Here is a 27,083-nt window from a genome sequence, read left to right on the forward strand (position 1 = left end):
ATAAATGTTTTCATTCTAACAATAGAAAGTCTGTGTTCATTACGTTAAGCTATATTCTAAGTAATTATTGCTGTCAACAGTAGCTCACTCTTTGTCTTAATCCTCTTATTTTATTCCAGAGATATCTTCAAGTTCTCTTTCTTCCTTATCTGTGAGACAAAATCTGCATTTTCCATTCAAGGATTAATTTAACATTATGTGTTTAGTGTGTATTGTGGCAGACTCTGCCTGAGTTGTAACGAATGGTAATGGCCTTCAGAATATGGCTTGTGGCAGAAGCGCTGAGGCAGACACAGAGAGGAGGCAGTCAGCTCCCTGACATGAAGGAGTAATGCAGGAGTGAGTGTGCAAGGCAGAATAATGAGCTCTGACGAGTCACGTCTGCAGCATGAATGACCCCGCCGTGTGACATTGGCCACCAGACGTCCGTAGTCCCCGGCTTCTTGCTCAGCCTCCAAGGCCAGGCCAGCAAGGCAGATTTGGATGTCAGCCACAGAGACGCTACGGTTGACTCCAACGAGAGAGTGAGGTCACTGAGGGAGAAAAAGAAGGCAATGCCGTCCTTCAGTGCGTGGGTACTTTGAATTTTTCCAGGCCTGGGTTGGGTTTCTGTTGAACTATCCCTACTTACGAAGTCCTCCTCATGGCCAACAAACACGTCTGTGGCTAGAATTTGTTTGGTGTTCAGAGGTAGTTTCAGGAGATGTCTATACAGGATCAGCACAAGCAGCTTGGGGCATAAAAATGTCTGCCGTAACTCATTCCTCTGGATCAGTGCTGTCCAGTGGAAATAAAACGCAGAATTCTAAAATTGTCCAGGAACCACATTTTAAAAATACAAAGAAACGGGTAAATGCTATTTTCACAATGTATTTCGTTCAGTATATCCAAAATATTACTTCAACTTGTAATAAAAAATTTACTTATGTTTTTTTAAAATTGAGAGATATTTAACATTTTTCTTTGTCCTATCTTTGAATCCACTGGCATTTTATTTTTTAATTTTTACAGGTTTATTATTTTTTTTGAAAAGCAGAGAGGGAGAGAAAGGACAGGGGGAGAGAGAGAGAGAAAGAGGTCTTCCATCTGCTGGTTCACTCCCCAAAGGGCCACAATAGCCAGGGCTGGGCCAGGCCAACGCCAAGAGCCAAGAGCTTCTTCTAGGTCTCCAATGTGGGTGGCAGGAGCCCAGAAACTTGGGCCGTCTTCCACTGACTTCCCAGGTGCATTAGCAGGGAACTGGATTGGAAGTGGAGCATCTGGGACCAGAACCAGCACCCATATGAGATGCCAGCACTGCAGGTGGCAGCTTTACCTGCTGTGCCACAGCTCTGGCCCCTCCCCTGGCGTTTTATACTCCAAAGCACATCTCAGTTTGGACAAGCCATGTTTCTTTTTTTTTTTTTTTTTTTTGACAGGCAGAGTGGACAGTGAGAGAGAGACAGAGAGAGAAAGGTCTTCCTTTGCCGTTGGTTCACCCTCCAATGGCCGCCGCTGCAGCCGGCGCACCGCGCTGATCCTGGCAGGAGCCAGGAGCCAGGTGCTTTTCCTGGTCTCCCATGGGGTGCAGGGCCCAAGCACCTGGGCCATCCTCCACTGCACTCCCTGGCCACAGCAGAGAGCTGGCCTGGAAGAGGGGCGACCGGGACAGAATCCGGCGCCCCAACCGGGACTAGAACCCGGTGTGCCGGCGCCGCAAGGTGGAGGATTAGCCTATTGAGCCACGGCGCCGGCTCGGACAAGCCATGTTTCAAGTGTTCAGCAGCCATATATGGCTTCTGCCCATGGCAAACATATTGAGCAGCACAGTTCTTTTCTTTTCTTTTCTTTCTTTTTTTTTTCTTTTTAATATTCTGTTTACTTGAGAGGTAGAGTTAAAGACAGAGAGGAGAGACAGAGAGAAAGGTCTTCCACCTGCTGGTTCACTCCCCAGATGGCTGCAACAGCCAGAGCTGAGCCAGTCCAAAGCCAGGAAACAGAAGCTTCCTCTGCATCTCCAGACACGGGCACAGAGGCCCAAGCACCTGGACCACCGTCCACTGCTCTCCCAGGCCATAGCAGAGAGCTGGATAGGAAATGGAGCAGCCGGGACTTGCACCAGTGCCCACATAATATTCTGGCTTCACAGAAGGAGGCCCAGCCCACTACACCACAGCACCAGCCCCAGAGCAGCACAGTTCTTGAGAGTTCACTTGTCATAGGGCAGGCATTTAGCACAGTGCTTGACATGCCACTTGGAATGCCTACATCCCATATCAAACTGTCTGGGTCCAAGTTCCAGACTCTGCTCCCAACTCCTGCTAATTTATACCCCAGGAGGCAGCAGCTGATAGCACAAATAGTTGGGTTGCTGCCACCCATGTGGAAGAGCACAACTGAATTCCTGGCTCTTGCTGGTGGGACTTAGCCATGCTACTGGGGGCATTTGGGGAATGAACCAGCAGATGGGGACAGGGAAAACTCTCTCTTTCTCTCTCCCTGTTTCCCCCTCTTCCCTCCCCCTTTCAGATTAACAAAAATAAATATTAAAGTTTTTAGCAAAAGTAGCAGATAGAACATGCCTCTCCCCCAGGTAGGTGGGATTGTAGAGCGTGGGTCCATGTGATGAGAATATATCAGATTCCTTCGTCCTGTTTCTCTCTGTTTGATCCAGTACAGGATAGGCCACACATCCCTCTCTGTCTGATACAATTTTCCATCTGTTACATATTATAAAATGTATTTTAATTGACAGAATCACTTTTAGAAAACCATAGGGTATACTCATGAACTGCTTGCAAACGACAGAGCATTAGTTTTGAGCATCCTACAAATGCACTCCTATTTATACTCATCTACAAGGCATCTGTCGTTTAGAATTCAGAATCTGTACCATGTACACAGTACCTATTCCCTGTAAAAGAAAATTTTAAAGTGTACTGTGTATCGTTGCTGAACTAATATTCTCTGTGTATAACAATACTGATAGGAGAAACCTTTTATGATATCGCTCATAATGATCCCAAAAATATAAATCTTACAAAGATATTGAAAAAGGTGTATTTGGAACACAAAATCTAACCTGAATGGCCTAGAAATATTAAAATCCAAAATACTCATTTTGTATAGTGACTTTATAAGAATGATTATAACATTACAAAATATCATTCCTTGGCTTTGTATGGCTTTAATAAAAATATGCAGAATTTCTTTATAGGCCAGAATATCATCGTCATAGTGGCTGGAGCAAATTTACTTTTGAATACTGAAGACCTGAGGGAAGCAGCCAATGTCATTAGCAGAGCCAAAGTGATGATCTGCCAGCTAGAAATAACTCCAGCTACTTCTTTGGAAGCCCTGACAATGGCCCGCAGCAGTGGCGGTAATTTTACATATTTGTCATTCTTTCCGTAAAAGCTTTTATCGCTGTCTTAATTAAAGTTAACCTTTTAAGTTAAGCAAAGCAATACTTTTTCTGTGGTAAAATATTCTTTCCTCCATCTGTGAGATTCTCTGTCTTCTTGTAGTTCTTGATAATGTTAGAAAAACTTACAAATAGAGTAAAAATAACTCAAGTAGCATTTCCGACATCCTTCAATATTAATCTCCAGTCTACTTAGCAGAGATTATACCGGTGGTAATTCGACTCTCTACAGCAGCCCGCGGTCCATGAATCCCTCTTGGGGGTAGCAGAGTGTGCACCGTGAAAGGCAGCGGTCCAGCTGCATGTCCCGTGTAATCCCTGACCACTTCCTTTTGGTAAATGAGTCTGAGAAATTAGTTCTTTCTCCTTTTTGTAAAACTTGACCATCTTTTCAATGAACAAGCGATTACTGATGTGTCATATGTTCTATGTTGTCTGTGTCCATTGAACAGCTCTTCTGTTTGACCTTTGATTTTGGAAATTTTCAAACCGACAAAAGCAAACAGGGTTGTATAATGAAAGCCATCACCCACTTCAACAATTGTTCAACCCAAGGCTAATCTTGATGCATCTGTTCTCCCGCCCACGCCCCATCTCGCACTCCTACCAAGTTACAGATAAACAGATTTTTAAAATCCAGAGAGTTTCTATTTGCTTCTTTTTCACCATTGACTAGTCGGGAAAGCATCTGCTGAGCAGGAATCCCATTCCTGTCCCTTGGTAGTGTGGTAGGCTTAGCATAAGCATCTGATTTCTCTGCACTTTGTCTGCAAAATTCAGACGCAGAGAATTGTTTTAAGAATGGAATAATGATGCCACGCATGATATAGCACACTTCAGAAAATCCTAATTTTCTTCCCTCTCATCCACTTCTCTCTAAATTAAAATCAGAATAATATCCTGATCTAGCACCGTTTGGTCACAAAAATGAAAATAAAATAGCCACTCTTGAGACAATGGCTTCTTTTTGATAGTGTGGCAGTAGCTTTGTGAATTATGTGAGGAAGAGAATAGAGAGAACCACATTGACTTTTCCAGATAAAACTTTCTATCAAGATACAAAACTGAAAAAGAAGAAAAGGAACTGTGGGGGGTGTGTGTTTACAGAAGGGACTTCTCCCAACACGCATAGCTTTCTCCATAGCCATAAATGCAGTATAAGTCGCTGAAATGATTTCATGGAGAATTTTAAAATGTATGTCCTGATTTCACAAATTTCCCTCTTGGCAAAACAACATGCTATGGCAAATTCTCACTGACATTTAATGTATTTTTAATGGACTCGAAGCTGTCAGAAAGAATTGTAAGCCAAACCCCATTCGGTTCCATTTTCTCAGAGTGTCACAGAGAGTCTGATGCCTGTAGTAAGCAGTGTCTGCACCACGCTCATCTCAGCCAGGTGACGTGAATGCAGTGTGCCGCTCCGCTCCCGCTCCTTTGTACGGATCAAAGCACATTCTCATGTCACTTCTGTTTTTCGCCGCTGTCCCTTGCTTCTCAGGAATCACTGCTGCCTCTGTCTTAGTCTAGTTTCCTGTTCCCTGCCCACCTGGTGGAGGAGAGAAAGGTTCAGCAACCACAGCTGAGGAGCTACCCGTCCACAGGTGTGGCTGGAGGAATCCGGAGAGGCGGGCAGCCGGCCTCTGCTGTCTTTTGGGAGGGGTCTGGAAACACTTCCTCCATCAACTGCTGCACAGCTCTTCCCGCTGAACTTGGGGTCCTCCTGGAAGGGAGTGATGGGGCCACGGGTCCATTCTTCTCCTTGACACTGCTACTAAGAGCCAGTGTGCCTAAGTATTAATTCTGCAGGATTTTCTTGTATGGTAATATTATGAGTAGTAATGCCTTGCATTTATATGTACTTTACAGCTTATAGAAAGTATTTCCTGTCCATTTCATCCTCAGAAAAGTCTTGTGACAAAGATGTAGCAGGCATTGTTGTCTCAGATTGAAGGTCAGGAGACAGAGACTCAGAGAGCTGTTAACTAATTTGCTCAGCCAACATCGCACTTTGAGGAAGTGTGGAAGCCAGGATTTCAGACTCCAGGACCCACATTCTGTCTCCCAGACCACACTTTAAAAAAAGAAGTGTCTCTAGAAAAGTAAAACCCATCCACTTTAACCCTGTCCAACATGCAGCCCACGCTTTGAGAGTTTTCAGTGCTTGAAGAAAAAGAGGGTCTGGAATATTTTCAGTGATGTTACCTACACACACACGTGTGCACACTCACGCACACACACATCTCTCTGTCCAGAACCCCTAGAGCCAGGCAGCTTTCTCTGTTCAAGTCAACTGGTCCTTATCTTGTTGGTACTGGGCAGACATAGCTTAGGTTCCATACCACAATCAGCGTGTGTGTGTGAGTGTGTTTGCATGTGTGTGTGTGCTCACAACATCTTCATTCTCGTGTGAGAGAAGAGTGATGATGGAAGGAAAGGATAGCTCCGGTTTGGGAATCATGAGGTCTGGCGTTGAATCCAGAATCAATCACTTACCTTGGTCAAGTCCGTCAGTTCCTTGCTATGGGCTCCATTTCTTCTGTAAAGCAGGAGAACTGGCCCAAGAGCTCTCACGTGCCTCTTATGTCACCATGGACTGATCACAAAGCAGGGAGACCAAGGTAAATGATTTGCTGAGTGCTGAGTGCCTTACCTTGTGCCCACAAGGTGGCCTGGTGCCGACCAGAATTATGCCACCTCTGGGAGAAATGGTAAAGCCCTCTGCATGCTCACTGCCTGCAGGCTTATGACCCGGATCCCTTACCTTTATGGCTCATAAGAAGTGAAACTTGAATTAACTAGGTTACGTTATCAGTTATTAAAATACAGAGGAAAAGATCTTCCATCTTTGAATATACTATCTTGAAACTCTCTCTTCCTTTCTTTACCAAAGTGAAAGTATTGGAATTCAAACTTTTTTTTTTTTTTAAGGTAGAATTATAGACAGTGAGAGAGAGACAGAGAGAAAGGTCTTCCTTCCGTTGGTTCACTCCCAAATGGCCGCTACAGCTGGAGCTGCGCCGATCCAAAGCCAGGAGTCAGGAGCTTCTTCCTGTCTCCCATGGGGTGCAGGGCCCAAGCACTTGGGCCATCCTCCATTGCCCTCCCAGGCCATAGCAGAGAGCTGGACTGGAAGAGGAGCAACCGGGACTAGAACCGGCGCCCATATGGGATGCCGGCACCGCAGGCAGAGGATTTAAGAGAGCAAGCAGCTACAGTGTCAGAAACCCAGTAGCCCTGCATAGCCCTTATCCCCCGTAGGTCCCAGTACTGCGAACGAGGGCCCCTGCAGAGCTGAGGCTGCAGCTGATGGAATTCTGCATGTTGGTTCTGGTCTTTACATCCATTTCAAAGCAAATGGAACATTACAGGCACAGTTATAATCATGGAGATCGTAAGATTGCCAAGACCAAATTCTAGGTATGATACAAAGGATCTTTCAGTGCCACTTCAGTCCCCTTCCACTTGGCAGATAACTCTTGGCTGGCCACCTGGACTCTCACAATAGCAGCGTCCAGCATGGAGACCAAGCTTCGGGTGCATTTGTGGCTCCTGTCACAGAAAACAGCCCCGAGAGCATGGAATGCCCATGCTGGTGCTCTGAGTTTGGGGCATCCCAGTCTTCTCATGGTTCCTTTGCTCAGGGTGATTGTCTTCCTCTGTTTCTCCCAGCTGGTCATTAGGACCTTTTGCATTTCACCTCAACACCAGTGGGAGCTTCTGGCTGTCCTGGGCCTATCCAGCTGTTCCCCCAGGCCTCCCCAGGCCCTCAATGCCATGAATGTGCCAGCACTTGACATGCAGTCAAGGTAACCAGGAGTTCAGTCCATCCTACTTTGTAACTAATAATAGTCTATGTTGAGTATGTTCAGTCCCCTCTGCAACTCCAAGTTACTCCATGGACATTGCCTGTTCTCTAGTTTTCCCTGGTCCCAGGATGACATCTTTTTTTTCCATCTTGTCTGTTACAGATTTCCATACTAGTTTGATTAACTGCACCTCCTAAGTCTTCATGTTTCTTTCATCACTGTAAAGTATTTATCCTTATTTGGAATAGCACAAGCCAAGATGAATCCTTTCTTTATGGCATTTTTCACTCTTTCCCCAAATTTAGTTACTAGTCTACACCTATGTGCCCCATTGCTGTTGATGCAAATGCCATCCCTAGGGCCAATGTCATAGCACAGTTAAGCTACCACCTGCGATGCTGGCCCCACTTAGGGGCACAGGTTCATGTTCTGTACTCCACTTCCAATCCAGCTCCCTGCTAATGCACCTGGGAAAGCAGCAGAAGATGGCCTGAGTATCTGGTCCCTGCTACTCACATAGGAAACCCAGATGAAGCTACAGGCTCCTAGCTTCAGCCAGGCCCAGCCCTGGCTGGTAATGGCCATCTGGTGAGTGAACAGGCAGATGGAATATTGCTTTCTCCTTCTTTCTCTCCCTCTCTCTCTCTCTCTCTGACTTTCAAATAAATAAATAAATTTTTAAAAAATAAAAAGAATGCTATCCCTCAGTAAAATACAGGCCAATCAGATTTGATTGGTTTTATACAAAATGATAGAATTAAATTGTAGAACTCCTCATTCCAACACTTGATATTTAAAATTCAGTGTAATTGCTGATTTATTTAAAATTTATTTTTATTATGTGACAGGTGTATAGATTAACAGTTAAAATACCAGCTATGGCACCTCTGTGCCCTATCAGAGTGCCTAGATTCAATGCCTGGCTCTGACTTCTTATTCCAGCTTCGTGCTACTGCAGAGTGGGAGGGGCAGTGATGACACAGGTAGTTGGATTCCTGTGAACCACATGAGAGACCTGGATTGAGTTCTGGCCACCAGCTTTTGGCCCAGTCCCAGCTGATACAGACATTTGGGGAGTAAACCAATAGATAGGAGCTTGCTCTTTCTCTGTCTCCCTCTTTCCCACTCACTCACTCACTTTCTCTCTGTCCCTCTGTGTGTGTGTGTTGCTCTCTGCCTCTCAAATAAATTATTTTATTTTAATCTGTTTCCATTATGAAAAATTTCAAATATATGTGAACATACAGAGAATAGCATGGCAAGCCCATATATGCTCTCATTTAGAGTGAACAATTATCAACACATAGCCAGTCTCGTCTCATTTGTACCACAACTCATTTCTAACCCTTGCCACCATAGATTATGTTGAAGCAAGAACCAGATATTGTCATTTCATTCACAGTGCACCTGTGTTTTATTTATTTATTTTTTGACAGGCAGAGTTAGACAGTGAGAAAGAGAGAGAAAGGTCTTCCTTCTGTTGGTTCACCCCACAAATGGCCGCTACGGCCAATGTGCTGTGCTGATCTGAAGCCAGGAGCCAGGTGCTTCCTCCTGGTCTCCCATGCGGGTGCAGGGCCCAAGTACTTGGGCCATCCTCCACTGCCTTCCCGGGCCACAGCAGAGAGCTGGACTGGAAGAGGAGCAACTGGGACAGAATCCAGCGCCCCAACCTGCAGGCGGAGGATTAGCCTAGTGAGCCGTAGTGCCAGCTACCTGTGTTTTAAATGTGACATACTCTGTATGTTGTAAGAATGATGTCTTTGCATGATGGCCAGCACTTAATCTGTAGCTAGGTTTATTCCCATCAGCCCTTTATAGCTAATCACTTGTTAGTCTAATGAATCATCTCTTGGACTTTTTTCTCTTCTCTATGAGTAAATAACAAGTGCCTATATAGTTGTGCTTTCTTCTTTTTTTTTTAAGATTTATTTATTTACTTGAAAGAGTTACACAGAGAGAGTAGAAGAGGCAGAGAGAGAGAGAGGTCTTCCAACCACTGGTTCACTCCCCAGATAGCCACAACGGCCAGAGCTGAGCCAATCTGGAGCCAGGAGCTTCTTCTGGGTCCCCCATGCGGGTACAGGGGCCCAAGGACTTGGGCTATCTTGTACTGCTTTCCCAGACCATAGCAGAGAGCTGAATCGGAAGAGGAGTAGCCAGGGCTCGAACTGGCGCACATTTGGGATGCCAGCACTGTAGACTGCAGCATTAGTCGCTACATGATAGCACCAGCCCCAATTTGCTTTCTTTATTTTGTTAAAAAGCAGTGAGGATAGTAAACTACCTTTCTCACTTATAAATTATAAAAGCCTTTCTCTGACAAAACAGAGATAGACTTCATACTTTAATGTTTATTTCTTTATTTTCATCTACTTAAAGAGCAGAGCAAGAGAGAGAGATCAAGATCTTCCATCCACAGATTCACTCCCCAGATGCAATAGCCGGAGCTGGATCAAACCAAAGCCAGTAGCCTGGAACTCTGTTCTTCCAGGTCTCCCATGTGGGTGGTGGGGGTGCTTTCCAAGAGCATTTGCAGGAAGCTGGATTGGAAGCCAAGTAGCTAGAGCTCAGCTGGCGCCCAGATCTGGGATGCCGGCATCCCAAGCAGCAGGTTAACCCCTGCACCACAGTGCCAGCCCCACTTCTTTCTTTTTAACAGCTGCACAGTGTTGTATCAGATGTCTTTGGACAATTTTTTTTTAGCCAGTCTCCTCTGATGTGTTGGCTTCGCTTTGTTTTTTTCTGTTAGAAACAGAACTGCACAAACATCATCTCTGCATGCTGGTAGATTTCTGTAGGATAGGTTTAGAAAAGAAATTGCTAGATCAGGGGTCTTTTGATGAAAGAAAGAAAAGAGAAGAGAAGAGAAGAGAAGAGAAGAGAAGAGAAGAGAAGAGAAGAGAAGAGAAGAGAAGAGAAGAGAAGAGAAGAGAAGAGAAGAGAAGAGAAGAGAAGAGAAGAGAGAAAAGAGAAGAGGAGGGGAGGGGAGGGAAGGGAAGGGAAGAGAAGGAAAGAGAAGGAAAGAGAAGGAAAGAAAAGAAAGAGGGAGGGAGGGAGGGGAACTTTTGTGAGAATGTGAGAATGGTTCTACCCTGCCAGCCAAGGTGTTTCAGTTGAATACTTCGGGAAAACAGGGAACAGTATATTCTTTTTTTTTTAATTTTTTTTAACTTTTATTTAATGAATATAAATTTCCAAAGTACGATTTATGGATTACAATGGCTTCCCCCACATACCGTCCCTCCCACCCACTACCCTCCCCTTTCCCATTCCCTCTCCCCTTCCATTCACATCAAGATTCATTTTCGATTATCTCAATATACAGAAGATCAGCTTAGTATACATTAAGTAAGGATTTCAACAGTTTGCTCCCACACAGAAACATAAAGTGAAAAATAATAGATGATTTTTTTTTAAATGATGATGAAATCAGATCAGACCTATTGTCATGTTTAATCCCAGTGAGAGTCAAGTTGGGAGTTGATAATTTCTTTTTTTTTTTTTTTTTTTTTTTTACAGAGGATCAGTTTAGTATACATTAAGTAAAGATTTCAACAGTTTGCACCCCCATAGAAACACAAAGTGAAATATATTGTTTGAGTACTCGTTATAGCATTAAATCTCAATACACAGCACATTAAGGACAGAGATCCTACATGAGGAGTAAGTGCACAGTGACTCCTGTTGTTGACTTTACCAATTGACACTCCTGTCTATGGCATCAGTAGTCTCCCTGTGCTCCAGTCATGAGTTTCCAAGGCTATGGAAGCCCTCTGAGTTCTCCGATTCTTATCTTGTTTAGACAAGGTCATAGTCAAAGTGGAGGTTCTCTCCTCCCTTCAGAGAAAGGTACCTCCTTCTTTGAAGACCTGTTCTTTCCACTGGGATCTCACTCACAGAGATCTTTTGCCAGAGTGTCTTGGCTTTCCATGCCTGAAATACTCTCATGGGCTTTTCAGCCAGATCCGAATGCCTTTAGGGCTGATTCTGAGGCCAGAGTGCTATTTAGGACATCTGCCATTCTATGAGTCTGCTGAGTATCTCACTTCCCATGTTGGATCACTCTCCCCTTTATTTATTCCATCGGTTAGTGTTAGCAGGTACTAGACTTGACTGAACACCAAAAAGGAAACCTCCTGAAGTGAAATGGACACCATGGGAAACGGTGACTTGATCAGCATAGCCCTGACTGTTAATGAACAACTTAATACATTTTCCCTCTTAGTAGTTTTTTGTCTGTTCTACTTAATATGACTGGTTTAATTCTGTAATTAATACACAGTTATTCTTAAGTGTTAAAAATTAACTGAAATGTGATCCCTGTTAAACATAAGAGTGGGAATAAGAGAGGGAAGAGATGTATAATTTGGGACATGCTCAAGCTGACTTGCCCCAAATGGTAGAGTTAAAAACATACCAGGGGATTCCAATTCAATCCCATCAAGGTGGCATGTACCAATGCCATCTCACTATTCCAAGTGATCAATTTCAGTTCACATTGATCATAATGAAAGGACTAAGAGTCAAAGGGAGCACATAAACAAGTCTAGTACCTGCTAACACTAACCGATGGGAACAGTATATTCTAAAAACCTCCAAGGTGGGTGTGTTAAAATGCTGGGCAATGAGGACCTTATCCAAGACCCTGCAGAAGTGGGACAACCAATGGGACATAGTCAGTTGCCTGGCAACAAACTCCAACAGAAAGCAGAAAGGAAGGGTGGACAGGCAGGTGTGGTGGGCTGTGTATAAAGGACAGCATAATGGAGTAATAATCCGTTACGTTCGTGTGACACTTCGCATTTTGCACAAGGCTTTCATGTCCACGTTCCAATTCAGGCTGCACAATGGCCCTGCACAAAAAGTCTAAGCAGCTGAAAATATTCCATTGACTTTCTGTGAATGGACATCGTGGATTCTAACATTGCAAAAATGTGGGGATAGTGATAGCCTCTACTGAACAAGACCCACTGGCTGAACCACAATCTTAAGCCCAAGGAAGCTATGGAAGTAGATTAGGGAGCCTCCCCAGGCCAAAGTGGTGGGTGGCTTCCACTCACCACATGCTGGTCAGCATCTCCCGAGACTGGAGGGTGGATCAGCGCCAGGCTGGCATTATGAGAGCACCAGGAGAACTCGTGAATGTGCAGATTCCCTGACCTTAGCCCCTCCCCGCCAGGTTCTGATTCCTTGGGTTTGAGGTGCGGCCAGAAATCATGCATTTTAACAAGCTCTCCTAGCAATGCAGATGTGCAGCCAGTCTGTGAGCCACTGTTCTCTCTGAGTCTCTGAGAACTGCAGCTACAGGACTTTACAGGTCTGTGGTTAAGAGGGATGGAACACGTAAGTTGGTGGGCCTGGGTTGAGAAAAAGCAGACTAATCTGTCTAGTTGAGTCCTCTAATGGATCTGTGTTTTGACAGAGAACTTCCCGTACAGTGATTTCTAAGAATTTAATGTACATATATATTTACATACATATTTACATACCAAAGGCTGTTTAAGATATTAGGGCTGGCATTAGAGGCGTGTCTTACCATGAACAGAGGCCTGGCCTAGAGCAGCTACTCTTTCAGAGAGGACCAAACCCTGACGTTAAAGCCAGAGGCCCCATGTCCCCAGGGACGACCTTACACACGAGCCTCACTTTTCCTCCTCTGAGAAATGCACGCCACCAGACCCCGCAGTGGTTGTGGCATCCTTGGTTCCCCAGTTTTGCTCTGCCTGTCCTTCTCTTGCAGCCTGCTAGCCCATGCTAACATGCAGCCTCTGACTGAATTTCTCCTCCTCTGTCAATCTTTTTTTTTTTTTTTTCAATATTCCAAGATTGTTCACAGAAGCCGGGACTATAAGCTTTTGTGTAAGAGTGTTTATTTACATAAGCAATTATGATATATTTAAGAGGCGCATGTACATGAGCTTTCTCCTTATTTTTTTAAAATATATTTATTTATTTGAAAAGCAGAGTGACAGGGCTGGCGCTGTGGCATAGCAGATAAGGTCACCACCTTCAGTGCCGGCATCCCATATGGGCGCCGGTTCAAGTCCCGGCTGCTCCACTTTTGATCCAGCTCTCTGCTGTGGCCTGGAAAAGCAGTGGAAGATAGTCCAAGTCCTTGGGCCTCTGTACCCCCATGGAAGACCCGCAAAAAGCTCCTGGTTCCTGGCTTCGGATTGGCCCAGCTCCAGCTGTTGCTGCCATTGGGGGAGTAAACATCTCTCTCTCTGCCTCTGCCTCTCTGTAATTCTGCCTCTCTGTAATTCTACCTTTCAAATAAATAAATAAGTCTTAATTTTAAAAAAAGGCAGAGTGACAAAGAGAAGACTAGATGGAGAGAGTTATCTTCCATCTCCTGGTTCACTCCCCCAAATGCCTGCAACAGCCAGGTCTGGGCCAAGTAAAGACAGGAAGCAGGGACTCCTACTGGGTTTACCACATGAGTGGCAGGAGCCCAAGCGCTTAAACCATCATTCACTACCTCCCCAGTGCATTAGCAGGATGCTGGATCAGAAGTGCAGAGTAGGGGCCCATGCTGTGGCATAGTGAACTAAGCCTCTGCCTGCGGCACCAGAATCCCATATGGGTGCCAGTTTGTGTCCTGGCTGCTCCTATTCCAATCCAGCTTTGTGCTAGGGCCTGGGAAAGCAGTGGAGGATGACCCAAGTGCTTGGGCCCCTGCACCCACATGGGAGACCCAGAAGAAACTCCTGGCTCCTGACTTCAGATTGGCTCAGCTCGAGCCATTGAGGCCATCTGGGGAGTGAACCAGCAGATGGGAGACCTCTCTCTCTCTCTCTGCCTCTGCCTCTCTCTGTAACTCTCTCTCTCAAATAAATAAATAAAATCTTAAAAAAAAAAAAAAAGAAGAAGAAGAAGAAGAGGAAGAAGTGCAGAGTAGCAACGATTCAAACCAGCCACTCTAATATGGGTTGCAGGCATCCTGGGTAGTAGCTTAGCCCAATGTGGCACAACACCTGCCCCTCACTTCTCCTTCTTACCAGGAAAATTTTGAACTGTTTTTGTTTCTTTTCTATCATCTTATTTCTTCATTAGAAAATGGATTTATGAGCTGGGCTTGCAAGTAAGCACTTAGAGTGAACCCAGAAGTGTTCATTCATCAGCTTAGCCACGCTCACGGTGTCCTTTCGTGCCACAGTGTTTTTATTTTCTTTAATGTTCTTGTAGTCCCCACCTTTGCTATGCGATCAGGTTGATTGTAAATATTGATGCTTGCCCTTGAAGCTGAAATGTAGTAAAGTGAAACGTAAAGAAATTAAAATAAGATGGAGTTGGTACTAGGCCATCATGGAAGTTGAGACTTTAGAATTCTCTATATCTGTAACTGAATAATTACAGCAGAAATGGCAGACCTTGGAGATTCTCCCTAATGAATATTAGGAGCGACAACCACTGACTCCCTCTTCCATTCTCCCACAGTGAAAACACTGTTCAACCCAGCCCCTGCCCTGGCTGACCTGGACCCCCGCTTCTACACCCTCTCCAGTGTGTTCTGCTGCAACGAGAGTGAGGTAAGGGTGGATTCTTCCAGGCGTTCAGCGAGTGGATAAAGCAAGGAGGCAGAGCTAACCAAATCCATTTGACAACATGAATTCCTGGGCACAGTGAAAGTGATTCTTCACTTTACTGGGAAATGGGGAGAAAAGGACAGTTTTAAGTCCCAGCAGCGGGGAAGGTGATTCTCTGAGTCCCTGCTGTCACCTGCTACTTACCAAACCGGAGTTGATGCTAGTCCCCCCCTCCACCCTCACACTGTTGGTCTTGTATTTTCTTTTCTAATTATTCCATCTTTACAGACTAATTAGTATTGGAGTTGCCAATTTTAGCAGATAAAATACAGACTGCCTAGCTAAACCTGACTTTCAGATAGACAATACCATCCTAATACACTTGTACTGTAAAACTTGTTTACTGACACTCAAATCTGACTGAGCTCCCTCTGTTTTACCTGGGCTCTTGCAAGCAGAGCATCTGCTTCCTACAGCTGCACAGACCCCATGACAGCATTGGGGACCAACTGAGGCTCTCCACTGATGCCATGGGAAAGGCCTCTGAGTCCATCTGAGGACCATAATGTACGCATCTCACAAAGTACCTTTCAGTGTACTGATACTGGATCGCTCTTAAGTATTTCTAGGAAGAAAATTTCAATATTTCTCCCTTTTCATAGGTCCTACAGCACTAGAGCAGCATTCTTTCCCATCAGGGCATATTATCCACACCCGTGAATGCAGCTTGCAGAGAGTAACCAGTGAACTACAGTAGTTAACTTTCCATTTGGTTCAAAGGCTAAATGAAGGTTTATAGAATTTCTTGAGCTGAATTTGTGAAAATTTCATCTCTCAGACCATGGAGGATACAAAAAGAAGACTGTGACAAAGAAACTAATTTTAACAAACCACAGTGGTTATGCAATATTGCTGAACAGCCACCATGGCCAGGCATTGTGCTAGGAAAAAAGGACTTGTGGGAGATAGTGACCGTTTCATAACAAGAACTTAGATCACCCCTCAGCCGCCAAACTGGCTTAGATTTCCCTGCTACATACTTAACGAGTACTGGATCTGCTCCCCAGACACTCATCACACCTCCCATTACTTATTCGTTCCTTCTGTCTTCTGCATTAATTGCAGGTTTCATGAGGACAAGAGCAGCTTGTCTTACTTACCAGGCTATCCCAAATGACCATCCCTGTGCGTGTAGCTATCTACTGCTGTGTAATAAGTTGCCCCACAATGTGGTGGATTACAGCAGTTACTCCTTGTCATCATTGTAATCATTTCTGAGCATCAGGAATTCAGATAGAGCCCAGCGTGCATTGTCTCTGCTTCACAGTGCTTGGGGCCTTAGTTGGAAAAACTCAAAATGCTGGGATCTCGCCGGTGCCGCGGCTCACTAAGCTAATCCTCTGCCTTGCAGAGCCGGCACACTGGGTTCTAGTCCTGGTCGGGGCGCCAGATTCTGTCCCGGTTGCCCCTCTTCCAGGCCAGCTCTCTGCTGTGGCCACGGAAGGCAGTGGAGGATGGCCCAAGTGCTTGGGCCCTGCACCCCATGGGAGACCAGGAGAAGCACCTGGCTCCTGCCATCGGATCAGCGCGGTGCGCCGGCCTCAGTGGCCATTGGGGGGTGAACCAACGGCAAAGGAAGACCTTTCTCTCTGTCTCTCTCTCTCACTGTCCACTCTGCCTGTCAAAAAAAATTAAAAAAAAAAAAATGCTGGGATCTCTTGAAGTCCCCTTTACTCACATGCTCAGTGTTGATTGTTGCCTGGGGCATCATGGGACTGCTGGCCAGGACACTTACAGTAAGCTCTCCTGTGGCCCCGGCCTCCTCAAGTGTGGTGTAGCTGGGTTCTGGGATCCAGCCTCACATGCAGGAGCACTAGGCAGAAGTCATGTTGGCTTTTCAAACTAGTCACACAACATCACTTCTTTCTGCCCCATCCTGTGTTTTTGTTGTTTCTTTTCTTCTTCTTTTCTGAGAGGCAGAGAGACAGCTGCCGTCCACTGGTTTACTTCCCAAATGCCTGTGATGGCTAAGGCTGGGCCAAGGCCAAATTCAGGAGCCAAGAAACTCAATCCAGATCTCCCACATGTGTGGCAGGAAAGTCAATGACTTGGGCCATCACCGCTGCCTCCTAGGGTCCATGTTAGCAGGATCCAGAGGCAGGAGTCAAACACAGCCACTCCATGCAGGATGCAGGCCCCTTAACTGCTGGTCCAAATGCCTTCCCGACCCCATTCCACTGACTAAAGCAGGGAGGTCCCCCTTGGCACCCCATCTGTGCAGATTGTCATTAGTTTGCATGAAATACTCTATATTACATAATTATAACTATGTAACTTATACAATTATTAATACTATAATTAATAATGTGTAATGTTATAAAATACATAGGAAATGTTACACTATCATAAATATGTAAATATATTATACTAATATATAATTATCAATAATTAATATGCATTAATATAATTATCTTTGGGAACTAACACTGCTATAGTGTTCCTGCATATGGTTGGCACATAGTAAATACTTATTAAGTGAACAAACTCTGATCTTTAAGGAAATTGACCTAAAAAACTTAATGGAGGGGTTGGCACTGTGGCGTAGTAGGTTAAGCCTCCGCCTGCAGCACCAGCATCCTAAATGCACACCAGTTCCTGTTCCAGCTGCTCCTCTTCTGACCCAGCTCTCTGCTTATGGCCTGGGAAAACAGTGGAGAATGGCCCAAGTGCTTGGGCCCCTGTACCCACATGGGAGACCTGGAAGAAACGGCTCCTGGTGTCAGATCAGCTCAGCTCCGGTCATGTGGCCATTTGGAGAGTGAACCAGCAGATGGAAGACCTCTTTCTGTGTCTCTCCCTCTCTCTGTCTATAACTCTGCCTCTCAAATAAATAAATAAATAAATCTTTAAAACAAAACTTAATGGAAAAAAATAGGGGCCAGCATTGTAGTCACTATGTTAAACTGCTGCTTGCAATGCTGGCATCTATACCCCAGCACTGATTGGAGTCCCAACTGTTCCATTTCTGATCCAGCTCCCTGCTATATTGTGGGAAGGCACAAGAAGATGGCCCAAGTACTTGGGCCCTGTCAACCATGTGGGAGAACTGAATGGAGTTCCAACTATTGGCTTTGGCCTGGCCCAGCCCATGGCAGCCATTCAGGGAGTGAACCAGCGGATGGAAGATTTCTTTCTCTCTCTGTCTCTCCCTCTCCCTCTGTCACTCTGCCTGTCAAATAAGTAAAGTGGATCTTTTTTGAAAAAAGAAAAACATTAAAAGCTCAAAGGTTCTATGGATGAGTTCTAATCACAGTAGTGTAAAGTTGTACATAAGACACTCTCTCTCTGCCCCACACACAAACCACGGATACATAAATGTTAAGAGATAATTTAAAAATAGTCACAAGCCCAAAAACAAGATAAATAACTCCACGTATGTAGCCTGGATGGTGTGCCATACACCAGCCCCACAAGCAGGCAGAGTGGCAGGAAGCTCACCTCCTATGGGTAAGGGACACAGAAGCGAACCACTCATGGAGACTGGAGCAGTGCCCAGTCTGGGCAGGGCGCCCCTGCTAACAATACCAGGAAGAGGAAGCTGCTGCCCCTGCTGTCTGAGGCCACAGCATGAGGAGATAAGGGGACAAAGACAGCTGCCTCTGACAAGTAGGGAAACTAAGCTAACCACACTTAGAGACTGGACTGGCAATAGCCCCATCACAGCAGAAAAGGAAGTCCATATTGCCAGTATAAAACCTGGCTCCGATTTAGAGACCCTCAGGGGCCTGGTGGATGTTAACTATAAATCTCGTAGGGATAAGCCTTGTGGGAGCTGAAGTATGAAGATGACTTTCCAACTCTCAGTGAGCAGAGTGATCCTGCAAATGAAGAAATAATACTATGAAGTTTACCCAGAAAATCAGGGTAAAGATGAATTTGTCCAAGGTCAAATTAAAGTAATAAAACAAGGCAAAAAAAAAAAAAAACTTTAAAATAAGTATGATGAGCCGGCGCTGTGGCACAGCAGGCTAACACCCTGGCCTGAAGCACCGGCATCCCATATGGGCACCAGTTGGAGACCCAGCTGCTCCACTTCCGATCCAGCTCTCTTCTGTGGCCTGGGAAAGCAGTAGAAGATGGCCCAAGTCCTTGGGCCCCTGCATCCACGTGGGAGACGCGGAAGAAGCTCCTGGCTCCTGGCTCCTGACTCCTGGCTCCTGGCTTCAGATCGGCGCAGCTCCGGCCATTGTGGCCAGCTGGGGAGTGAACCAGTGGGTGGAAGACCTTCATGAAAGCAGTGGTGTATGAATATGAAAAACAACTAATTAAAAGTCTTGAAAATGAAAGTTACACTAGAAATTTTTTAAAATCACTCATTTAAAAAATAAACATTAGATTGGAGTTGGTTAATTGAAAGAGTTTTGAAGTTTTGTTTCAAGAGGTAGAGAGAGACAAAGTACTCCTATCCACCAGCCCACTCCTCAAACTCCCCTAATGGCTTGGGCAGGGCCAGACCCAACCAGACCAAATCGGGGAGCTGGGAATGCAATCCAGTTCTCCCATGTGAGTGACAGGAACCCAACCACTTGTGCAGTCACCACTGCCTCCCAGGGTCCATTTCACAGGACGCCGGAGTCAGCAGCCACAGCCAGGCATTGGACCCAGGTACTCGGGTATGGGGCACAGGTGTCTTGTCAGGCTAAATGCCTGCCCCAAGAGAGAATTGGGATCAATTCACTTAGAGTAGCAAACTCAGTTCACCTAGAAAGCAACACATAAAGAAAGATATTTTTATATATTACAGAAGAATTTAGAGAATGATAGCCTGAGAGACACCAATACATGGTCTATTGAAGAGAATAGAGGGAGCTAAAGAAAAAGAAGATTAGAAGGAAAATTGCAGAGTATTTTCTAGAATTTAAAAAAGACATAAGTCCTCAGGTCAAAAGTATACAAAGAGACACCTAAGATAAATAAATAAACTCCCTATTTGTGAACATTCTGATAGAACCACGTAAAATCAAGAATGAAGGCAAAAATATTTTTAAATAGCCAGAGGGGGAAAAAAACAGATTACATATAAATGACAAGAACATCCAAGATTTTCCTGCTTGTTAAAGAGGAAAATGGATACAAATCAAAATGTCCATCAAAAGAATAGATTGTATTGAAACTGGGATGTTTACAGTATGAAATACTGGGTGTTGAAAAGAAACAAAGAAATAGAACCACATGTGTCAACTCGAATTAAATGTTAAGGAGAAAAAAGCACATTGCTAAATAATTTGTATCATTTAGCTTCTGTAAAGAAAGATCTGGAACAAATGAAGTAAAATGTGAAGACTTGTTAAAGGTAGATCGTGGGTGCATGGATGTTTGTAGCATTATTTGTTAGGTTAAAGATTTTGTCATGGAAGAATACTTTTATAAGAGGTTTTGAGGAGACACGTCAGTGTTTCTGAAGTAGACCATTCAACTAGACAGACGTAAGTGGTCCCAGTATTGAAGAGCAAAGCAAAATTTATTTTTTTTTTAAAAAGTGACCTCACAGTATAACCAACTCAGAAAGGATCTGTACAGAAGGTGGAAACCTGAGGCACATGGTCAAGTTCTCGAAGCCTGTGCAACTGAGAACATGGAAGCCTAGAACGAGCAGACACTTGCGAGATGATTTATATACAACAAAAAGGGTTCCTTTGGGCACATTCAGAGCAAACATAAGGGAGGCAGTCTTTGGAAGAAAGAGCATATGGGTAAGTTGTAACACAGAAAAGACAGAATTTGGTTATACACTTTTTGAGTCAAAAATCATCACGTAGGGGTGACTGGTGCAGCAAGTAAGCGGAGATGTCTGTGTCCCATGTTGGGAGTCTCCAGATTCCTGCTTCCTGCTGAGGCACACCCTGGGAGGCAGCGGGTGATGGCTCAAACACTTAGCTTCCTGCCACTCACAGAGACACCTGGACTGAATTTCCATCTCTTGGCCTTGGCCTTGGCCTGGCACAGTCCCAGCTGTTAACAGGCATTTGGAGAGTGAACTGGTAGAATGGAGATATTGCTCGCTCGCTTGCTCGCTCTCTCTCTCTCCTTCTCTCCTGTCTTTTTGCCTTTCAAATAGGAAAGAAATTTACATATCATATCATTCACATGGTTCAGCGATTTTTTTTTTTTTTTGACAGGCAGAGTGGACAGTGAGAGAGAGAGAGACAGAGAGAAAGGTCTTCCTTTGCCGTTGGTTCACCCTCCAATGGCTGCCGCGGCCAGCGCGATGCGGCCGGCGCACCGCGCTGATCCGATGGCAGGAGCCAGGAGCCAGGTGCTTTTCCTGGTCTCCCATGGGGTGCAGGGCCCAAGCACCTGGGCCATCCTCCACTGCACTCCCTGGCCACAGCAGAGGGCTGGCCTGGAAGGGGGGCAACCGGGACAGAATCCGGCGCCCCGACCGGGACTAGAACCCGGTGTGCCGGCGCCGCTAGGCGGAGGATTAGCCTAGTGAGCCGCGGCGCCGGCCCGGTTCAGCGATTTTTTAGCTGCCTATTTCAGAACCACAGAGTTTTCCCAGAGATGCTAGCGGGGTCCCTAAGGAACAAGGAATCCAGGCCTAAGGCCCTCACCCCCACTTCAGCCAAAGAGCTTGTTAGATTCTGGTGAAGAAGTACTGGCTCTCTCCAAGGCCCTCATCTTGCAGGCTTTAGGTGATCTGGGGAAAGTCATCAAGTTGCTGAGTAGTGGGAGTCTCCTGGATGCCAGGGCTTGGCTTCTTTCGCTCCAGATCAGTGCCTCCCCTAACCTGCTTCCATCTTCTCCAGCAGAAGCAAACACAACGGAAACGCGCAGTCTGCAGACATGCGTAGCTACAGCCAGCAATAAGAGCCAGGCATCAGGGGCCAAGACAGGACTGGAGGTTACATCCGCAGGTGCCCAAATTTACAATGCATACCAGTCATTGTGGTGGCCTTTCCTTCCTCCCCCATCCTCCTTTTTTATTTTGTAGAATTCTCTTTGATCCCCCAACTATTACAAAAATTATCATACAGGCAGAACAGCTGAAAGAACAACGAAGCAGCCAACACCCTACCTTCCAGCTGAACAGTTAGCATTTGCTCCCCCCTCCCCTGTATTATTTTTTAAAGATTTCTTTATTTGAAAGGCAGAGTTACAGAGAGAGAGGGAAAGACAGAGAGAGAGGAAGATCCTCCATCTGCTGGTTCACTCCCCAGCTGGCCACAATGGGATGGGCCATACCGAAGCCAGGAGCCTCATCCAAGTCTCCCACAGGGTGCAGGTGCACAAGGACTTGGGCTATCTTCTGCTGCTGTCCCAGTGCATTATCAGGGAGCTGAATCAGAAGTGGAGCAGCCAGTGCTCCAGCTGGGGCCCATTTGGGATGCCGTGTTGCAGGAGGTGGCCTAACCACTACACCACAATGCCAGACTCCCCATTTGTATTTACCCTTATTTGTTGAAAAATAAGTAAAGGGACTGGCGTTGTGGAGTTCCAGCTGCTCCGCTTCCAATCCAGCTTCCTGCTGATGCACCTGGGAAAAGCAGCGGAGGATGGCCCAAATCCTTGGGCCCCTGCACCCACGTGGGAGACCTGGATGAGGCTCCTGGCTTCTGCCTGACCCAACCCTGGCCATTGTAGGCATTTTAGGGGAGTAAAATAGCAGATGGAAGATAGAGCTCTCTCTCTCCCTCTCTCTGTATAACTCTGCCTTCAAATAAATAAAATAAATCTTAAAAAAATAAATACAAATATTTGTTGATAGTAAGTTACAGGCCTGATCATTCATCCCTGAATACGTCAGCATTTTATAAAAGGAACCATACCTAAGAAAATTATTATTTTTTTAAAGATTTATTTATTTATTTGAAAGGCAGAATTACACAGAGGTACAGAGAGAGAGAGAAAGAGGAAAGAGAAAGAGAGAGAGGTCTTCCATCTGCTGGTTCACTCCCCAAATGGCCACAACAGCCAGGGCTGGGCCAGGCCAAATCCAGGAGCCTGGAACTCCATCCCGGTCTCCCACATGGATGGCAAAGGCCCAAGCACTTGGGACATCTGTGCTGCCTTCCCGGGTGCATGAGCCGGGAGCCAGATCATGAATAGAGAGCTGGGACTTGATCTGGCACTCATATGGGACGCTGGCATTGCAGGCTGCAGCTTAACCTGCTGCAGCACAATGCCAGCCCCCGAGAAGGCCCTTGATAGCTAGTTTTTGTTGTTTTATTTATTTTCTTGTACCAGCATCCCTCAGGGTTCCCATTACACTGGTTGTTACCAGAAAAAAAAAAAAAAAAAAAAAAAAGACACTTTCTAGAAAAGCAAATCCGATCTGGATCCGGATTACTTTTTCACTTCTGTGTGTTGCAGGCTGAAATTTTAACTGGCCTCACGGTGGGCAGCCCCGCGGACGCCGGGAAGGCTGCCTCCGTGCTGCTGGAGCGGGGCTGCCAGGTCGTGATCATCACCCTAGGGGCTGAAGGGTGTGTGATGCTGTCGCAGACAGAGCGTGTCCCGAAGCACATTCCCACCGAGAAAGTCAAGGCTGTGGATACCACGGTAGGTTTTAAAACTTAAGAATCCTTTTAGTCCTTGGAAATAATTATCTACTTAGTAACTAAGACATGACACCTGAGCTATTGGCCATGAGCAGGCCTGGGAAGCCTTATCGTGGATGAGAAAACCAACCAGACAGGAGAGGTGTCCTAACCCTGCCCTAACTCACGGTGGCACTCCACACAAGTCGCTTAACCGCGTTGCACCTCAGTTTCCTCATCCATGGTCAAAATCTGAAATTCAGTAACATTATACCTGTGCTCACTACATGCATTCAGTAGGTACTTGTTGAACATCTGTTATGTGCCCGTCATGGATTAGGTGCTGAGGATAGCGATGAACAAGGGAAGGTCCCTGCCTTCCTGGGGCTTACAGTCTATGCGCAGTAAACAAGCCTCCTGGAAACGAATAGCAAGAAGCATGGTTAGCAGAGGTCATTCTGTAGCCAGCTGATAATAACAGCTGGCACTCACTGCATGCCTGCTGTGTCTTTTTTGTATGTATCTCATTTAAACACCACAGCAATTTAATGAGGCCAGTACTGTTACTACCCTTACTTTACCCATGGGTCACATTGCCAGTAAGTAACAGGGCTAGGAGTTCAAAAGGAGGCATATGAAGTCTACACAGGTGTTTTTGTGTAAGGCACTCGGTTAAGGACAGTGTGGGAAGTGGACTAGAGTCGGATGAAAGAGAAACAAGTCTGACACAGGTTCCCCTACGGCTAGGGGAATAAAAATGGTTATTTTATTGTTAAAACTCAGAAGAACCAACCAGAAAAGTAAGTAAACTTTAGGGACAAAAAACTATTGTTGAGGAAGAATACAGATTTTGTAGATTTTTAAAAAGTGATTTATGATTTATTACTTGCAGAAATGTTTTGGTTTGTTTTTCTGTTGAAAAATAACTTTAAAATGTGGTCATTTTTCAAAAACCAAGCCTGAGGGGATCTGATAAATCTGTAGATACTAATGTGCTTTGAAAAATGCGTAACTGCAAGGAAACTTGTACAGCATTGACTTAACATCCTGTTAACATCTTTCAAAATGCACTTTATCCGTATTTGAGAAAACCTGCATGGTGATGTTGCTCCCTTCGTAGTAAGTCATTTCTGAAACCATTGAGGGTTTTTCTGTTTTGTCAAGAAGCACAGGAACATGAATTCGAGCGATTGCCTTTTAAACAAAAGTTTATTCGAGTTTATTCTCTTGCGAAAGGAAACACAAGCGGTCTGCGAAGACCTCAGACCTGCGTGGACTGGACACACAGAAGGGGCTCAGCCTGCATCTCAGTGCCTGTGTTAGTCGCCACTCCTCTCGGTTGTGAGCCCCACACGGGCCTTCGCAGGACAGGGGATTTGGGTGGTGCACCTGACCGGAAGTGCAGATGCAGCAGATGTGGAAAATTCAGCCATGTCCTCACGGCTGGCTGGCGTGCTCTCTCCCTGCCAGCTCTGCCCCCTGGAGTGGGCTTTGAGCGCAGGCAGGTCTTCTGCTCGCAGAGGTCGCTGGCAGCTCCATGCCCACACCGTGCCCCGTGGCATGTCCCTGTCCCTGGTGTCAAATAAAACTCAAAGTCTCATCAGAGGATGGCAGAGTGGTAGTGGTCAGACAAAACCACGTGTGCCACTGTAAAACAGTCATGTGGAAACTCACTGCTTGCACGGGGGACCGGAGGCCAAGAGTAGCCCGGGAAACGTGGACGTGGACATTAGTGGCAGTGGCCCTCCGAGGGATTTCGTGTTGAAGGACTGACTTCATAGAGCCTGACTGATGACGGCATTGACAGTGCTGATTTCTGCTTTGTGCTGATACTATTTTGTGCCCTTCCGTGTGGATTCTTAGCACTTGCAATTGAGTCTCAGCTTCAGCAAACTGAAGGTGGTGGAAGGATAAAGCCCACATCCCATTCAGGACAGGTGACCTTTGTTGTCTGTGGAAGCAACTTAACAGAGAAGAGGGGCTCTGAGACCAGGAGACTGGAGTCCAGTCCCTGCTCCTGAAAGCTTGCCGTCACTTAGTAGGTCAGCTGACCCCTCAAGGAATCAGATAGCTCACCCCTAAACCGAGCTCTCTGGGTCAGCCACTGGGAGCAGTAGTTAAGACATGCCATGTCAGGGTGCCCGGGGTCAAGGCCAGTTTCCCTTCCTAGTCCAGCTTCCTGACAATGTGCACCCCCAGAGGCAGCAGGTGATGGCCCAGTACTTGAGTCCCTGCCACCCACATGGGACACCCAGATGAAGTTCTACGCTCCTAGCTTCAGCCTGGCCCACCCTGGCTTTTGCAGGCATTTAGGAAGTGAATCAGCAGTTGGAAGGTCTCTGTCTCTCTATCCTTGTCTCTCCTTTTAACATAAAATTGTAAAAAGTATTTTTCAATAAATCAGATGAGCTCATTACATTCACACTGTGAACTGAGAAGTGGTTGAGATAGTTAGGAAGTAGTCTGTAAGGTTTCCTCTGACTCTAGATTTTTGGTTCGGTGGTTAGATGTTTTCATTCATTCATTCAACAAATACTAATTGAGATATGACTGCATGCCAAATGCGAGAAAGAAGAAATAGAATATCCCATCTGTTTGAATTTTTCTAGAGATTTTTAGTTTTCCTGCAGAATTTGAAGATGGATTTAGTAATTGCTATGTGGAAAGCTGCAGGAGGCTGATGTGGTGTATCAGGTTAAACTCTCACTGGCAACAACTGCATTACAATGGGTGCTGGTTCGAGTCCCGGCTGCTCCACTTCAGATCCACCTCCCTGCTCATTTGCCTAGGAAAGCAGCAGCAGATGACCCAGGTCATTGGGCCCCTGGCACCCATGTGGGAGACCCAGATGGAGTTCCTGGCTCCCGGCTTTGGCCTGGCCTCCTCCAATTGTGGAGACCATTTGGGCAGTGAACTAGCAGATGGAAGATCTCTCTCTCTCTTTCTCTCTCTGTCTCTCTCTGTCTCTCTCTCTCTGTGTCTCTCCTTCTGTCTCTATCTCTCTGCCTTTCAAAATTAAAAGAAGAAACCACACTTTAAAAAAAAAAACCTACATAAATTGAAAAAAATGAAGTAAAATTTTCCCTCTAGGTCATCTGCAATCTAAGGGAGGAAAAGTATGATTGAGTAAATATAATCTCTGAACATCACGTGGCTGTAAATGCATAGTCATAACAATGCAAGTGCCAATTACTGATTTGACCAAAAATGGAGCTGTAATCATATTGTGAAGATGGAAGGATAAAATGAGTGTCTGCTTGGATGCATGAGGGAGCAGAGAAGAGAACTAAATGTTCATCTTCCATAGTTGGAAGTCAAGAGATAGTATCTAAAACTGATTTAAAAATAGCAGTATAAGCACGTTACCAGAAATATAAGATAAATACCAGAAGAAACCACTAAGAATTTAAAGTATTTGCCTCATGGAAATGGGAGTGGAAAAGAATGGAGCATTTACACTGTAAGGCTTGTCTTTCGAAACTATGTACAGAAATGGATTTGACTTTAAAACAAACAAAAAAATAACAACACACAATGAGACCACTTCATACTCACTGGGGTAGCCATAATCAAAACCAGATGTTGACAAGTGGTGTTGAGGATGTAGGTAAATTAGACCTCTCATACGTAGCTGGTAAAAATGTAAAATGGGGTAGCCACTTTGGTAAGCAGTCCAAAAGTGCCTTGGAAGCTAATCATGAGTTAACTATATGTTTCAGCAACTCTACTTTCAGGAATATACCAAGGGAAATAAAAACATGCTTCCACACAAAAAGTCATATACAAATGTTCATATCAGTAT

General features: G+C 45.3%; 1 protein-coding gene and 1 long non-coding RNA gene across 6 annotated transcripts in view; one reads left to right on the forward strand and one right to left on the reverse strand.

Annotated features, from left to right (window-relative positions):
• Positions 1–27,083, forward strand: part of RBKS (ribokinase) — a 115,340-nt gene that overhangs the window by 46,584 nt on the left and 41,673 nt on the right. For 3 of the 4 annotated variants that reach the window (XM_089326626.1, XM_002709946.6, XM_089326627.1), the window contains 3 exons: positions 3,197–3,361; positions 14,653–14,744; positions 23,115–23,303. In XM_089326626.1, the coding sequence (XP_089182752.1) occupies positions 3,197–3,361; positions 14,653–14,744; positions 23,115–23,303 (446 nt within the window). Of the gene's footprint in view, positions 1–3,196; positions 3,362–14,652; positions 14,745–23,114; positions 23,304–24,517; positions 26,330–27,083 lie in introns of those variants that run through there. The other variant, XM_008254584.5, reaches the window with a different exon arrangement.
• Positions 1–27,083, reverse strand: part of LOC149128161 (uncharacterized) — a 60,557-nt gene that overhangs the window by 5,538 nt on the left and 27,936 nt on the right. The gene's annotated exons all lie outside the window — the stretch shown is intronic.

This window comes from Oryctolagus cuniculus, chromosome 2, assembly GCF_051225735.1.
Source record: "Oryctolagus cuniculus isolate XC-2025 breed Fujian yellow rabbit chromosome 2, ASM5122573v1, whole genome shotgun sequence".
NCBI classification, from domain to species: Eukaryota; Metazoa; Chordata; class Mammalia; order Lagomorpha; family Leporidae; genus Oryctolagus; species Oryctolagus cuniculus.